At 37.1% G+C, this 15,238-nt stretch overlaps 1 protein-coding gene across 1 annotated transcript in view; it reads left to right on the top strand.

Moving 5' to 3' along the window:
- FNDC3B (fibronectin type III domain containing 3B) overlaps positions 1 to 15,238 on the top strand; it is a 316,638-nt gene that overhangs the window by 236,854 nt on the left and 64,546 nt on the right. The window contains exons 9-12 of the mRNA XM_083363582.1: positions 2,173 to 2,232; positions 8,330 to 8,468; positions 9,919 to 9,972; positions 14,716 to 14,840. Of these exons, the coding sequence (XP_083219708.1) occupies positions 2,173 to 2,232; positions 8,330 to 8,468; positions 9,919 to 9,972; positions 14,716 to 14,840 (378 nt within the window). The remainder of the gene's footprint in view (positions 1 to 2,172; positions 2,233 to 8,329; positions 8,469 to 9,918; positions 9,973 to 14,715; positions 14,841 to 15,238) is intronic.

Raw genomic sequence — 15,238 nt, 5'->3', positions numbered from 1 at the left:
GACTAGTGAATTGAAATTAAATCCCAGCAAGATCTTTGAAGATGGCAGATTCCCAGCTTTAGGAGCTAGGGAGTTTCTAAACAGGACCACAGTTACTCATATACAAGATATTTGGGGTTGCTCCTAAGGGCACTGTTGTGGCCTACACAACATTCATGGCCTATTACAAGCTTTGGCTGGTGTTTCTAGGGCAAGGTCAGAGTAGCTCCAGTTGCAGATTTCATATTTGGATTAGCGCACCATGAATGTGTGTGGCTATTCTTGTGCTTAGTCCCAAAGCTGCATCTGACACACAGTACTGGAGAGAAGTCTTTTATAGAACGAAATTCCATGTCTGCCAAGCACCTCTCAAACCACATACCAGTAGGTCCTTGTTCATGTATGCAGAGATGTGGAAGGCAGTTTGGTTGCTGATTTGCTGATTTTCAGGGGGGAAAAACACCCATTCGGAAGAAAGTGTTTGCACTTACAACCCCACCATTCACTTAATGATTGTGGTATTCACTTAACAACCATTATAAAAATGATTGCAAAATAGGGTCCAACTCAATTTACCATCGCTTACACTTAGAATAACTTTATTGTCACTTTAATTGTACACTAATTGGCAGACATTAAAATGAAATTTTGTTGCATACAACTCTCAAAGTGTCACCACCTCCAATATACACTACATAAATATGACACACACACCCCAATTTTTTTTGGCATATACCCACATACCCACATATATTGTATGACACAGAGAAACAACACAGTCTAGTTCGGATTATGTATACATGTGCATGGTGAGAAAAACGAATCTTGCAATTTTACCAGATGGATGCCAATTGGGTAGTCCCGCTGGAATCTGAATCTGATCACAATAACTTAGGACACAGACTGCAGCCCTAACTGTGGTTGTAAGTCAAGGACTACCTGTATTACTTTATATTCACTGATGTATTTATATAAACTGTTTATGGGATGCTTCAGCATAAGAAATAGCATATCAATACAATTAATACATCAATCATTTTTATTAATACTAATAATAATTTTAGGCCTGTAATCCTTCAGTTACATCATTCTTCACATGCCTTTGAAGTAATTTACAAAAAGAAACAGTTTAAAAAATCTTCAGAAATGTGAAATATATTATGAAGTCAATAAAATATTTGTTAGTTTCCTTTTCAACCTCTGCAGTTTGCCTACAATTGGAATAATTTTTAATTGAGAACCACATTATTATTATTATATTGTTGTAAAATTCACATAGTACATTACTTCAATACAGTGGTGCTGATTTAAAAGTTCATTAGATCAACACTGTATTATTACTTTATGTTGTTTGTACATATTGAAAAGGGTAAAAGAACAAACAAGTTTGACAATGAGTAGAATACCAATAGGTGAAAAAAGGGGGGGGAAATCTATTAGATTTCTAACTCCCTCCTTTCATGCGCCTGTTTATTACAATACTAATAAATGTTTAGGTCTATTAGAAACCAAAATGATTATGTCTACCATGCTACATGATTTATGCATGCGAAACTTTGTTTAAATTTGGTTAAACTACCGTTGTGAACATTTACTGTTAATTTTCCCATAGCTGCATATTCTCCATGTGTAACTTCCCAATCAGATATTATGGGGATTATATTTTTCTTTTGGTATTGGGCAAAATTTATTCTCATTATTGAGGTCATGTATATAATTGGAATAGGGGACGCGGTGGCTCAGTGAGTTAGGACGCTGAGCTTGTTGATCAAAAGGTCGGCAGTTTGGCGGGTCGAATCCCGAGTGCCGCGTAACAGAGTGAGCGCCTGTTACTCGTCCCAGCTTCTGCCAGCCTAGCAGTTTGAAACCACGAAAAAATGCAAGTAGAAAAATAGGGAACACTACGGTGGGAAGGTAACAGCGTTCCGTGCGTCTTTGGCATCTAGTCATGCCGGCCACATGACCACGAAGACGTCCTCGGACAAGCGCTGGCTCTTCAGCTTTGAAACAGAGATGAGCACCGGCCCCTAGAGCCGGAAATGACTAACACACATGTGCGAGGGAACCTTTACCTTTACCTATACATTTGGAATACATTGGATGGGATCTTAATATATAGGGCATATTTGCTAGATAATTCAGTACCCCCTTTTAATTTTGTTTGTTTGTTGTACAACTCTGCCTCTTTTCTAGTGGAGAAGAATTGGAATACAAACTGAAAGATCTTAGGCCTGCAACAGAATATCACATCAGGTGAGCCTCCGTAATTTAATTCATTCCATTCTAGATATCATAATAGATGCCCCAAATTTGATGGGTCCTGCCATTTCCACATAATTGCTGACAACAATAACAATGCAGTGAATGTTTTAAAATAAACATGTTTCTCACTTTGGGGATTTAGCCAAGTGAATGCTGACAAATGTCCCAAACTAAGTATCAGCTTTCAGCAATCTGTCATGGAGGGGTTTTTTTTTTAGCTGTTCATAAATTTTTTTAGTCTTGTCAACATTCATAAGGCTTAACACAGCATGGAATCTTTGGGAACATGGTAAATAAAGTAGATAAATTAAGGTGAAAATGTGAAAATGCTGTGCCGTTTTTTAAATTACATTGGACAAGGACAAGTGATTCTCTTTGTTGTTTCTCCATTTTTTTCAATTCTGCTGATTCCTAATTCTCAGGTTAAATTTTTAGGAAGGGTGTTTTACATCATTCTCAGATGTATTACAAGCTCCTTGCAATCCTTGACCTTATTCTGGCCAGCTCCAGCAACCATGATCGTTTATTTATTTATTAAATTTATATCATATTAATTTATCATTGTTTTTCTACTGCTGTAAAAACCCTAAACTTTCCTTAACTTTCCATCATCCCCAAACCTGAGATCTCAAAGGAAATGCCTTTAATAGTCAGGATAACTTTGCAAGCTTTTTAAAGACTTTCTTCCTGATTTGAAGAAAAGGGAGATTTCTCTCTCTGTCCTGAAAGCTTTTGCATCTAAGCATGATGGGAGCATTGCAGGGTAATCATTTCTGAAACCAAACAGAAAGAGTTTGTCAGTATTACTGGGAAATAAGAATGAAGTCATTAGAATCAGTTTCACTACATGGCTTTCTAAAAAACAGAAGCAATCATTCAGTCTCTCTTTGTAAAAAACTGAACAAGAATGACATTTTGTATCTGTGATCAGGAAATAATTCAGCTTTTCACATTTGAAGTGACTTTAATCTTTCCAACCATTTCAGAAGGGTGAAAGAAGTAAATAGAAAATCTGTTATGGAACATTCACTATAGATAAACATGTCAAAGTGAATAATCACAGAGGCTGAGAATTGTGGGATAGATGTAGACTTAGTTAAATTAAGGCAACCTAAATTTGTAAGTATCTTACCCCACTGATTTCTATTGAACCACTCTGAGTATAATGCCAGACTGAGGAACATATTTCTGAATTTCTCTTTATAATCAGAAACCCCTTCCAACTACAAATAATCATCCAAAGCCAGGAGTATATTCCAGAATCATAAAAAGAAGCTTGCATTATCCTATCAACTTAACAAGGATTATTTGAAGTCTTATTAATAGAATAACGGACCTTGGAGGTCTTCTACTCCAACCTCCTGCTCAGGCAGAAAATCCTACACCATTTCAGACAAATGGTTGTCCAATCTCTTCTTTAAAACTTCCAGTGTTGGAGCATTCACAACTTCTAGAGGCAGGTTGTTCCATTGATTCAGTGTACTAACTGTCAGGAAATTTCTCCTTAGTTCTAGATTGCTTGATTAGTTTCCATCCTTTGTTTCTTGCCCTGCCTTCAGGTGCTTTGGAGAATAGCTTGACTCCCTCTTCTCTGTGGCAACCCCTGAGATACTGGAACACTGTTATCAAGTCACCCCCTAACCCCTCTTTTCATTAAACTAGACATATCCAATTCCAGCAATCGTTCTTTATATGTTTTAGGCTCCAGTCCCAGTAATCATTTTTGTTCTTCTTCTCTGCACTCTTTTTTATATCATGGCAACCAAAACTGGATCAGTAGTCCAAGTGTGGTCTTACCAAGGCATTTTAAAGCTGTGTTAATTCTTTACGCAATCTTTATTGTATCCCTCTGTTAAATGCATGATTGCCTTCTTCTTGTTCGTCCTTCTGAGAAAGATTGGTGCTTTATTTTTTGTTTCATGTTTGTTTCATTTTTTTGTTTCATTTGTTTCATCTTATTTCATTTTATATTCACATATTAATAATATGTGGTGGTTAATAAAGGTGATTGTCAAAAATAATAAAAAGAAGTAGACTCTCACCCAAACGCTAACCAAGGACAGTCCTACTTAATTTATGAGACTAGCTAAATCCTGCCATTTGCTGAAAGTTTTTGTTATTGTTTTTTATGAAGGTATCCAGGAGATAAAATAATTTGATGATGATGATGATGATAATGATTATTATTATTATTATTATCCTAAATTATGAAAATGAATTTTATATCAAGGCAAACCATTAAACTACACAAAGATCAGAATGTTATTTTAGGTCTAGATTGCAGTCATTAAAAATTGGATGTTGTTTTCAGAAGTGACGCTTTTACAGGGATAAACTGTTCTGGGAAATACATATTTATCTTTTGTTCCAATGCAACCTAAGCAGGATATTCACATCTATCACGAGTAACATCTTTCTAGAATTAGGTATCCTAATTCTTCCCAAGGTGATATCAATCAGTCTTTTTCAAAAAACTTCAATTTCCTGTATGATTTCTCGATAAACATTAACATTTATTTATTTCACCTGCACCGACTCTAGGGAAAACATGGTCCTCCAATTTGGGGGCATTGTAGCACCAAAACTTCTCAGCTTATTCACAAGTATATGTGGTATTATTGTTATTATTTTATTTTATTTCTTTTGTACAAAAAGTACAAAACTGCCAAAGAACCAATTGCAAATAAAAACTAAGACGAAGATAATAAACCTCAGCAAAAGGCACAAGAAAAAAATGGCAAATCATTTAATTTTTCACCTATATGTCCAGTATTCAACAATATCACAAGATAAAATCAGATCCCTCACATTTTTTTACATAAGCAACAGAGAAAATCTGACATCCATTATTTCATCCAATAAGCCTGAAATAGCATCCTTTGATGAATCAATTTCATCTAATGAAAATCTGATGAAAAATTTAACATTCTTTAAAATTTGCAGCCATAGGTGTGAAATGATCTCAACTTTTAAAACATTTAATGTTTGATACAAATAGGGTGCTGGTTTGGTTTCAGAAATGGACTCAGAGAAAAACAACTCAGAACCTTAAAAGCAGCGAAGGCATCTGCTCCATACTGAGAGCTGTCAAGTCAACACTTGAGTTGATTTTATTGCTACTTTTGTTAATTAGGCAAGCAAAATTATATGTGAGATTAAGAGAGAGCTTTCAAATAACAATTACAGAGCAATTGGTTTAAAGTAATTATACTGGATTCTAGCCATAACATCTTGTCCTCCATTTTTAAGGTAGAATTCTTCCATAAGTTTAAATATGTAGGAGCCTCATCATAAAAATCTGATCTACAAAATACAAAAGTTTAAAATAATTATTAATAATAATAATGATTATGATGATGATGGAAGGGACCTTGGAGGTCATCTAGTCCAACCCCCTGCTCAGGCAGGAAACCCTATACCATTTCAGACAAATGGCTGTCCAGTCTCTTCTTTAAAACTTCCAGTGTTGGTGCATTCACAGCTTCTGGGGGCAGGTTGTTCCACTGATCAATTGTTCTAACTGTTTAACTGCTATCAGTGCCAGAAATGAAAGGCCTTTTTACTATATATATTTTTTAAAGATTTTTATTCACTTATAACATAAAATACAAGAATACAAAAAGCCAATAGTGAGGAATCATGGTAGGGAAATGAGAAAAAGAGAAGTGTGGAAAAGGGGGGGGGAAGGCATTGAGTTCCGACTCCCTCTGTTATAGTAGAATAAGGCATTATCATCAGATCTGAACTTTTTACATTTCTATAGTAGTATGAACTAGCCATTTCTATATCAACAAATCAAACTAATCAGTAAAACCCAAAGTCATACTATCATTTTTTTTTCCACCTCAAGCACAAAGTTCAGAAGCGGTTTCCAAGTAGAAACAAAAGTACTTAAATTCTTTTCTTTTATCAAAACAGTCAGTTTAGCCATATCTACTAACTCCATCAGCTTTTGTAGTCATTCGTCCATGGCGGGAATCCAAACATCCTTCCATTTTTGTGCATAGAGCTGTCACCATATATATATAAAATCAGCGTTCCAATTTTTTTTCCCCAAGTCTTTTTCCATTAGACCCAGAAGGAATGTTTCTGGTGTGATCTTTATATTCACTTTAAGAATTTTCTGCATTAAAATATGAATCCTATTCCAATATTTCCTTGCTTTATCACATGTCCACCATAAATGATAAAAAGTCCTTTCTTTACATTTACATTTCCAACATGCCTTTTTACTATATTTTGACCCAGGTAAGTATCAAGACCTTAGCGGAAATCAGTAATAGCATTCCAATGTTTCCCACAAAGGATAGTCTTTTACATTTTCAACGCTCGATGCTATTATTCGAAATATTAACCTTCATGTGGTTGTATGAAAAGTACAAGGCATATTGGGTCTTGTCACTAGCCTTATTGCTAAAGAATGCCACAATTCTTGCTTCCCCTGACAAATTCAGATTTGTTGTTTAGGTTGTCAGAAGACAGATACAGAGAGCTGGGTGGGGGGCGAGCCATATTCAAAAGCCCAAGGACAGAGACACCTTTAAACATTTTCCGTTTAGCAACGGGGTTAGATAGGGATAGTGGCGTCACCATTTGAAAAATAAAACTAAATTTAGCTGGACTCAGAGTTGGCAAAGCGTTTGTCTAGACTTGAGTGCAGTTAATTTTGTGTACTCTGGAAGATTCTTTTTTGGAAACTGAGCAATAGCCCTTAAACACTGGAGCGGGTATCTATTTTTTTTTCCCAGTGGTGCCACAATCCTTTCCTACCAATATCAGCACAGTATAGTTCTTCTTCCCTTCAATCCGTTGCATAGTACTGTTGTTGTTTTCTTCATCTGACCTAATCTGGCATCTTTATTTCATTTATTTAAAACATTTCTATCCTGCTTCCTTAAAAATACAATGACAGGGTTTATCCAGTTCTTTTCCTTTTTCTCTCCAATCTCTCTCTCTTTTTTTTAATCCCATTTATATCCCGTCCTTCTCCAAAGACTCAGGGCGGCTTACAATCTAAAGCACAAATCAATGTGCTTAGCAATAGCCTTCATTCTATGTATATGCCTGCTTATTAGGGCTTTCACACACACCCCCAAGTGGCATTATTACAAAGTCAGCTTATTGCCCCCAACAATCTGGGTCCTCATTTTACCTACCTGGGAAGGCTGGAAGGCTGAGTCAACCTTGAGCCTGGTGGGATGCAAACCTCCACTAATTGCAGGCAGCTGGTGTTACTTAAGGAGGCATTAGCCCACTGCTCCACCAAGGCTCTTGTATGGAATTTCCATGGAATTCAGTCTTAATTTAAAAAATCAGATCACCTGACCATGTTTTAGGATGGTTTTACCAAAAACTGGCATTTACTTCTAGTTTTTAGCAAAACTGTGCCAATAGCGAACCATTGGTGCGCTTAATGACTGTGGCGTTCACTTAACAACTGTTTGGGTTTGCCTAACGGCAAATTGGGGGAGGGGGGAATGTGATTGGCTGTAAATGCGGTCCGACTGCCGAGTGGCTGAAGTGAGATCACATGACTGCAGGGAAAGGATGATCATCAGAACTTTGAATCCAGATTGTAAGTAACTCCAACGTTGGAGTTACCTCGGAATGTTGAATGGTTGTTAAGTGATTAGTCATAAGTCGAAGACTACCTGTGTAGGTGATTTATTTCACTCTTGCATGGAGTAAGATTCTCAATGCTCCATAACAGGGTTAGGCAACCTTGGCTCTTTTCTGACTCATGGACTTCAACTCCCAGAATTCCTGAGCCAGCTATGCTATGCTAGCTCAGGAATTCTGGGAGTTTGAAGTCCACGAGTCATAAAAGAGCCAAGGTTGCCTACCCCTGCTCCAGAACATACAGCTGATGAGGGCAGTGCAAAATTTGTAATTAAATTAGAAGTAGAAGCTGCCATTTATTTCAGCATCCACCCCTTGTGCCCAGAATGACATTCCACGGTCCTTATTCTAAGAAATTAAGGTGAGCATTTTCAAGCTACTTTTGATGGATTGAGTAATGTTGTGAAACTCACACAGTTAGATCAATAATAACAAGCCTGTTTCTTAAACTTTCTTCCGTTTTTTTCAGGATATATGCTATGTACAATTCCGTGAAAGGATCTTGCTCAGAACCCGTCAGTTTCATCACGCGTAGCTCTGCTCCAGAATGTCCTTTGCCACCCAGACCTTCACACAGGACCAAAAATTCCTTGAGTTTGCAATGGAAGGTAAATCTTCTCTTCAGAAAATTTGTGCGTGGGCAGTCTTCTCTCTTCTGAAACTCTTCAGGTTTCTGTTCTCTTCTCCTTAATCCAGGTAGATGAAACTGATTGTTGGAGGTGTATATCTCCACCATGCCTTGAAGGTGTCAAGCTAGGAAACACTGTTTAGATTTTCTCTACATGTGAACATATGTTGTGTCTGTGTCTGTAAAAAATATATATGAATGAACTGTTTTTCACTGCATACAAACAAGGCAATTTAAAAGGATGAAGATTTTTTTAGGTGCAGAACTCAGCATCTTGGCCTTCCACCTATTAGGAAAACCGAGACTTGCCAATTATTATTCTTTATGAAATTTTTACACCATTCAACTTCCAGTTCCTCTGGCTGATTCACACACACACACACACACACACACACACACAAATGATTGATTGATTCTGTATTACAGGTAGTCTTCAACTTACAATCACAATTGAGTCCCAAATTTCCATTGCTAAGCAGGACAGTTCTTAAAGTGAGTTGAAAGGGACCTTGGAGGTCTTCTAGTCCAACCCTTTGCTCAAGCAGGAGAACCTACACCACTTCAGATAAATTGTTGTTCAGTCTTTTCTAGTTGGATAATGAAACATTTGCAACCAACCAAGGTCAGAGAGCATCAAGAACTCCATCACACAAGTTTGCTTGTTTATTTATTTATGTGTAAAAATTATATCCTACTTTTTCTACAGATGTTCAGGATGATGTAGATTAAGGATCTTTCAGAAGATAGTACTATTGCAAATAAATAAGGGATGATTTTAAACAGATAATAGAATTAATGTATCATGTGTAGTGGCATAGGCAATCTTGTTTTGTCACTTCCAGCTAGAGGTAGCCCTTGGATTTTTCTGAAACGGTACAGGGTTTCCTGTCTGACCTCCAAGGTCCCTTCCAACATTATTATTATTATTATTATTATTATTATTATTATTATTATTATTATTATTATTATTATTATTATTATTATTATTATTGAAATGATGTCTCGTGGCTGAAAGTGCTCTTGAACCTGGTACTCCCAGTTCAAGTCCAACATCTTAATTACTATACCACACCAGCTCCTTTAAAATGTGCTGCTCTCTTGCCTCGTCTTATGTCTTAGAATCCAGCATGTAACTGCTACGACTGGTAGATGCAGGTTACAACCTCATTTAATAGGAGGCAAGAATTCTTACAGTCTTAATGCTTTTGAAGAAGAGCAGGCTGTCAGCCATGAAGATGTCAGTGAGATTCATAATGATCTTGTTTTCCCTTCCCTGGCACTGCCACCGATTCTAAGCTTTCTGTCATGGAATTTTCTGCTCTCTCCTCTCTCTCTCTCTCTCTCTCTCTCTCTCTCTTTTCTCTCTCTCTCTTTTTAATAACATTTATTCCATGACCTTCTCCAACCTTCCATTATGTTTATTTACACAGGCCCCAATTGACAATGGTTCAAGAATCACCAGCTACCTTTTAGAGTGGGATGAAGTAAGTGCCAATTATTTTAGGGGGGAAAAACAACCTTTGTCCTTTACCTTAAACTGTTTCTACACGCTTTATCAAATGCAGGGGAATGAGAATGTGGAAAAATTGTTCCATTGGTTTGTTGATTCATTATTTAAAAATAATGAGCCTTTTAGCAAATTTAGTTTCTATCTATTTGGAAAGAAGCTGATCTGAATCTACATAGAAACAGTGGATATGTCTTCTGTGTGAAAGGTGAGGGAGGAAGAATATTCATTTATTTATAAGGATAAATAAATTCCACAGGATAGACTGCCCATCCTGTGGAACATAACTCTGGGCAGTTACAACAATAAAATCACATAAAAAAATACAAAAAAGGAAAAACTAGAACAGCAGGTGCTTGGTCCATCATCTCCAAGAGTATACTGAAATTTTATAGATGAAATTTTTGATGAAAGAAAAAAAATAGTTTGGGAAGGAGAGCTTTCAATTTACTAGTTATAGTTAATTTTATCCTGCGTCTAGACTACAAATTCCTTCCCTCCCATCTTTCTTTTCCTCAGTTTCTCTCTTTCTCTGAGAGTTGTGATGGAGAAATACCTCTGGTTGTATACATGTACAAGTGGTCCTCGGCTGACAATAGTTCATTCAGTGACCGTTCGGAGTTACAACAGCCCTGAAAAAAGTGACTTATGACCATTTTTCACTCTCATGACCGTTGCAGTATCCCCCTGGTCATGTGATCAAAATTCAGATGCTTGGCAACTGACTCATATTTATGACGGTTGCAGTGTCCCAGAGTCATGTGATCCCCTTTTGAGATCTTCTGGCAAGCAAAGTCAATGGGGAAGAAAGATTCACTTAGCGACTGTGTTACTAGCTTAACAAGCTAGTTATGCAGTTATTCACTTAACAACAGTGGCAAGAAAGGTCGTAAATTGGGGAAAATTCACTTGACAAATGTTTCACTTAGCAACAGAAATGTTGGGCTCACTTCTGGTCGTAAGTTGAGGACAACCTGTATATGAGTCAATAGGTATGCTTAAATGGTTTTCTTTCTTTCTTTCTTTCTTTCTTTCTTTCTTTCTTTCTTTCTTTCTTTCTTTCTTTCTTTCCAACCCACCATCTTTCCCCTCATATTTACAACTAGTTCCTTTGTAATTCTAAATATATCTCTTTTTTTGTAATAATTTATTGATTTTCTAATTTTACATTTAAGTATTTAAAAAGCAACGTGGCTGGGTTAATCGATAATTCAATAACATACAAAAATCTTTAGTACGAATCTCAAGGTACCACATGAAATATTTTCTCTTTTTTCCCCTTAATATCTACTGTCTCATATTTGAACTAATACAGTTCTTATTATGTCAATTAAGTAAAAATAGCATTGTTAAATTTATCAATAAATTTTAGCTTATCCATATCCTTTAACATTCAATCTTTATAGACAATGTCCTGTTATTAGTTTTCCCCAATTTTCAGTTTCCCATCAATATTTAAATTTAACATTTGATATTTATAATTTCCAAGTTTTAGGTAACCAAAGTTTTCTTTATCACAATTCATAACAAAGTCTAATATTCAAGATACACATCTTATCTGAGTATATTCTATTTCCCATCATCTTACATCATCTAGTTAATAATACAGTATAACATCCTTTTTCAATTAATTTCCAAAATGTCTTAAATTTAATGGCCAAAATTTCCCCTATTTCAACATCAAATATTTCCTCTCATATTTAAGCTAATACAGTTCTTATTATATCAAATAAGTAAAAACATGTTTATTACATTTATCAATAATTTTAGGTTATACATATATTAATTACTTTTACATTCAATATAGACAATCAATATCCTATTTATTTGTTTTCCCCAATTTTTAATTTTAATTTCCCATCAGTATTGAAATTTAACTTTTTATATTTATACTTCCAATTTTTAAGTGACCAAAATTTTCTTTATCTCAATTCATAACAAAATCTAGTATTCCAAATACATATCTTGTCTATTTGAGTATATTCCATTTTAATTAGTAATATAAAATCCTCTCTAATAAATCAAAACCCCAGTTTTCTTCAGCCTTATTCTGGCTTTCTTCCTTTGCCAGCACACCTTCTATGTCAATGCTTTTAAGTCAGCAAATAAATCTCCCTCTCTTGTTTTATACATCCACTGGTTTGCAGGGCTGTCCCAGATCAAGTGGAAGGGCTACCGTCGTCCCGCAATCAAGCGGGGGTTCCCTCCTTGCTTGTCACCCCTACAGGGTGACTTTCAACCCTTTCCAGGGTCCCCCAGTGGAGCGAAACTGAACGCGGAAGACAGAGCTTGCCTTCCAGTGGCCGTGGCGGCCATGATGGCAAACCAGAAGTGGGCTCCATAATTCTAAATATATCTTGTATACACAATTACAGATAATCTTGCCCAGGAAATATATCCAGGCAACATGAGGATAAACATGAGAGAGAAGTGAATTAGTACAGTACTCTGTTTCATCAACAGATGCTTTGGTTTGTATAAACTCTGGAGAATTGCTCTGTTTTTCTCCAGCAGTGTCAAAGCACAACTGATATATTTTCATAGAGCGAGTGGGCTTGTCCCAGGGCAGCTGACCTTAAGACAATAATATGTATTGTGAAATTTAGGAACGTAGGAGAGAGGATTTGCCTGACCTTTGTAAATTAGCATTGGTGTTTCTTCTCCTCTATAGAAAAGAGGGGGCAGCCCTTTGTTTATATCGGACAACGAAATTGGAGGGGGAAAAATGAGACATAGCTTAGGATTCTAAGAAATCAGTAAGTCAGATGGGTCATTTGCTTGTGGTTCTTGCTCAAAACTACAGTTTTCTTGAGAATACAAAAGTTTCCAAGCAATTAATGCCTACATTAATTAGAAATGTCAGCCAACCTCTGGTGTCATTGGCAGGTGGGATATGAAATATGATACCTTGTGAAACAATTGAAAAGGCTCCAATCAGAATTTAGCTTGGGGAGATGAAAATGTCAAATCTGATAGCAAATTTCTGAGCCTATGTGAAGGATCATCTTAGAATCTGAATAATCTGAGCAGCAGCATCCAAAGGTTATTTAGAATGTTTCTATAGACGCTTTTGCATATAAAATACTAGCCTGTTGTTGGAGCAAGTTCTGAGTCACTTAAACTTGACAATAGTCCTAACTGTCCATTGCAAGAGGTCAGATTTATTGGAGGAATAGCATTTCCTTTCAAACCCTATTCTTTGGTGGTTGCAGAAAATGTTGCAATCTGGGAGAAAACCATTAAGTGAATAAAATCTGCCCACAAATATTTCTTAATGTTTCTTGGAAGGACCCGTTGCAAAAGTACTGAAAGGGAATGGAAAAATGGAGTGAAGGAATACCAAAACATCTCCAGTTTCCTTGAATCTAAGTTCTTATCCTTCGGTGACCCTAGTTCCCAAATCCATGGTCATCAATTGGGATAACTGTAACATCCAATGAATTTGTGCCTGTGGAATGAAATGTGCACCACTGTAATTCTAATGGTAGCTAACATGGTGTCTGACATAATGCTTTTTGCAATATTAGACTTAGAAGGATATGTGTCACTCAAAAGCCCCTTTAGGTCAAAATTTGGCACAATTAGCTTCTGATTGGATCTGATCATACTTCAAAGCGAAGTATGTTTTGCTGCATTTCCTCTTGAGTTGCAGTTTCCCATTTGTGGGCTTTATCGTTCGTTGTTCTTGGTTCCTGGAAATTTTTTCACCTTCTCCGATGGAGGAAGGGAATGTATTCCAGAGGATGAAAACACAGCAAGGTTTACATAGTTTGTGTGAGAGTAAGAGAGTTAAGGTGGCTCAGTGAAAGGGGCGTGGTGGCTCAGGGGGTTAGGACGCTGAGCTTGTCGATCAGAAGGTCGGCAGTTTGGCGGGTCGAATCCCGAGTGCCGCGTAACAGAGTGAGCGCCTGTTACTCATCCCAGCTTCTGCCAACCTAGCGGTTCGAAAGCACGTAAAAATGCAAGTAGAAAAATAGGGACCACTACGGTGGGAAGGTAACAGCGTTCCGTGTTCCTTTGGCATCTAGTCATGCCGGCCACATGGCCACGGAGACGTCCTCAGACAAGCGCTGGCTCTTCGGCCCCTAGAGTTGGAAACGACTAGCACGCATGTGCAGGGGAACCTTTACCTTTTTAAGAGAGTTAAGCTGGCTCCTTCCTAGTAGTTCTCAGTAGATGCTAAATGGTAGAAGTATTCTGTTTTAGTTTGGCCAAGATTTCTGTCTATAGATGAGGAACCATAAAGGAAGTTGCTTGAAGGACCTCAACGTGTCTTTCTTGGTTTTTTGAGCCTAACACCTTCCTGATGAAGCCAAGATGACTGCGCCCCTTGCCAATCTTCCTTCCCTCGTTCTTTAGAAACTATTGGAGAAATTATTTAGCCAAACACCCCTCTCAGTGATTGGTTCTCTTCTCTTCGGATAATTTTTTCCATGACCCCATTGGGCATCTGGTTATCGCTTCTGTTTTCCATCGTGTTCACCTGCCTCGCCGCTGGCGAATCATTGTGAAGATATTCTTGTGGTTAAAAACTGTTGCAAAGGATAGAAAGGCGAGATTAATAGCTGAGTGGAAATGTCCAGGAAGAGTGCATCTTACTGTGAAGATGAGTAAATGATGAACTGTTTATGTCCAGTCAGAAGAAAATGCTCTTTGCTTTGAGGGGAGGGGGAAGAAATTAAAAGAGCAAGCTCATAGAACTCACACCTTTGTCTTTCAGGGGAAAAGGAGTAATGTTTTCAGAGAATGTTACTTTGGAAACCAAAAACATTACAAGGCGACAAAGCTTTGTCCTGCTGTGGGTTACACATTCCGATTAGCAGCTCAGAACGATATAGGCATAAGGTAAGTCCTGGTGCCTGATTGATAACATGCTTCAGCCATCAGTCATGCTGTTTCTAAAGGCCAAACTAAGTTAAGAAAGAAAAGCTTTGCTGGAGAGCACAAAAGATCCTTTTTATTCCAGCATCCTGTTTCTCACAGAGGCCAAACCAGATGCCATTCAGTATTGTTTCAGGGTTAGGGATTTTTCATTTCAGAGAGAGTTTGGACTAGCTTGCTTAAAGCAGAAATGCAAATGGATACACATCGAAGCCTAGTATGAAACAGCATCAAATAGGCATAAACAAGGATTATAAAGAGAAGCACAACCCAGTACAACTTCCAGGAAGTGTTTAAATAGTGGAAAGCAGAATCTTGATTAAAAAATCGTGCCAGACAGAAAGGCTGTCAAAAATATCCAT

Source organism: Vipera ursinii (genome assembly GCF_947247035.1).
Source record: "Vipera ursinii genome assembly, chromosome: 5".
Taxonomy (NCBI): Eukaryota; Metazoa; Chordata; class Lepidosauria; order Squamata; family Viperidae; genus Vipera; species Vipera ursinii.
This window is presented reverse-complemented; position numbering and strand designations above follow the sequence as displayed.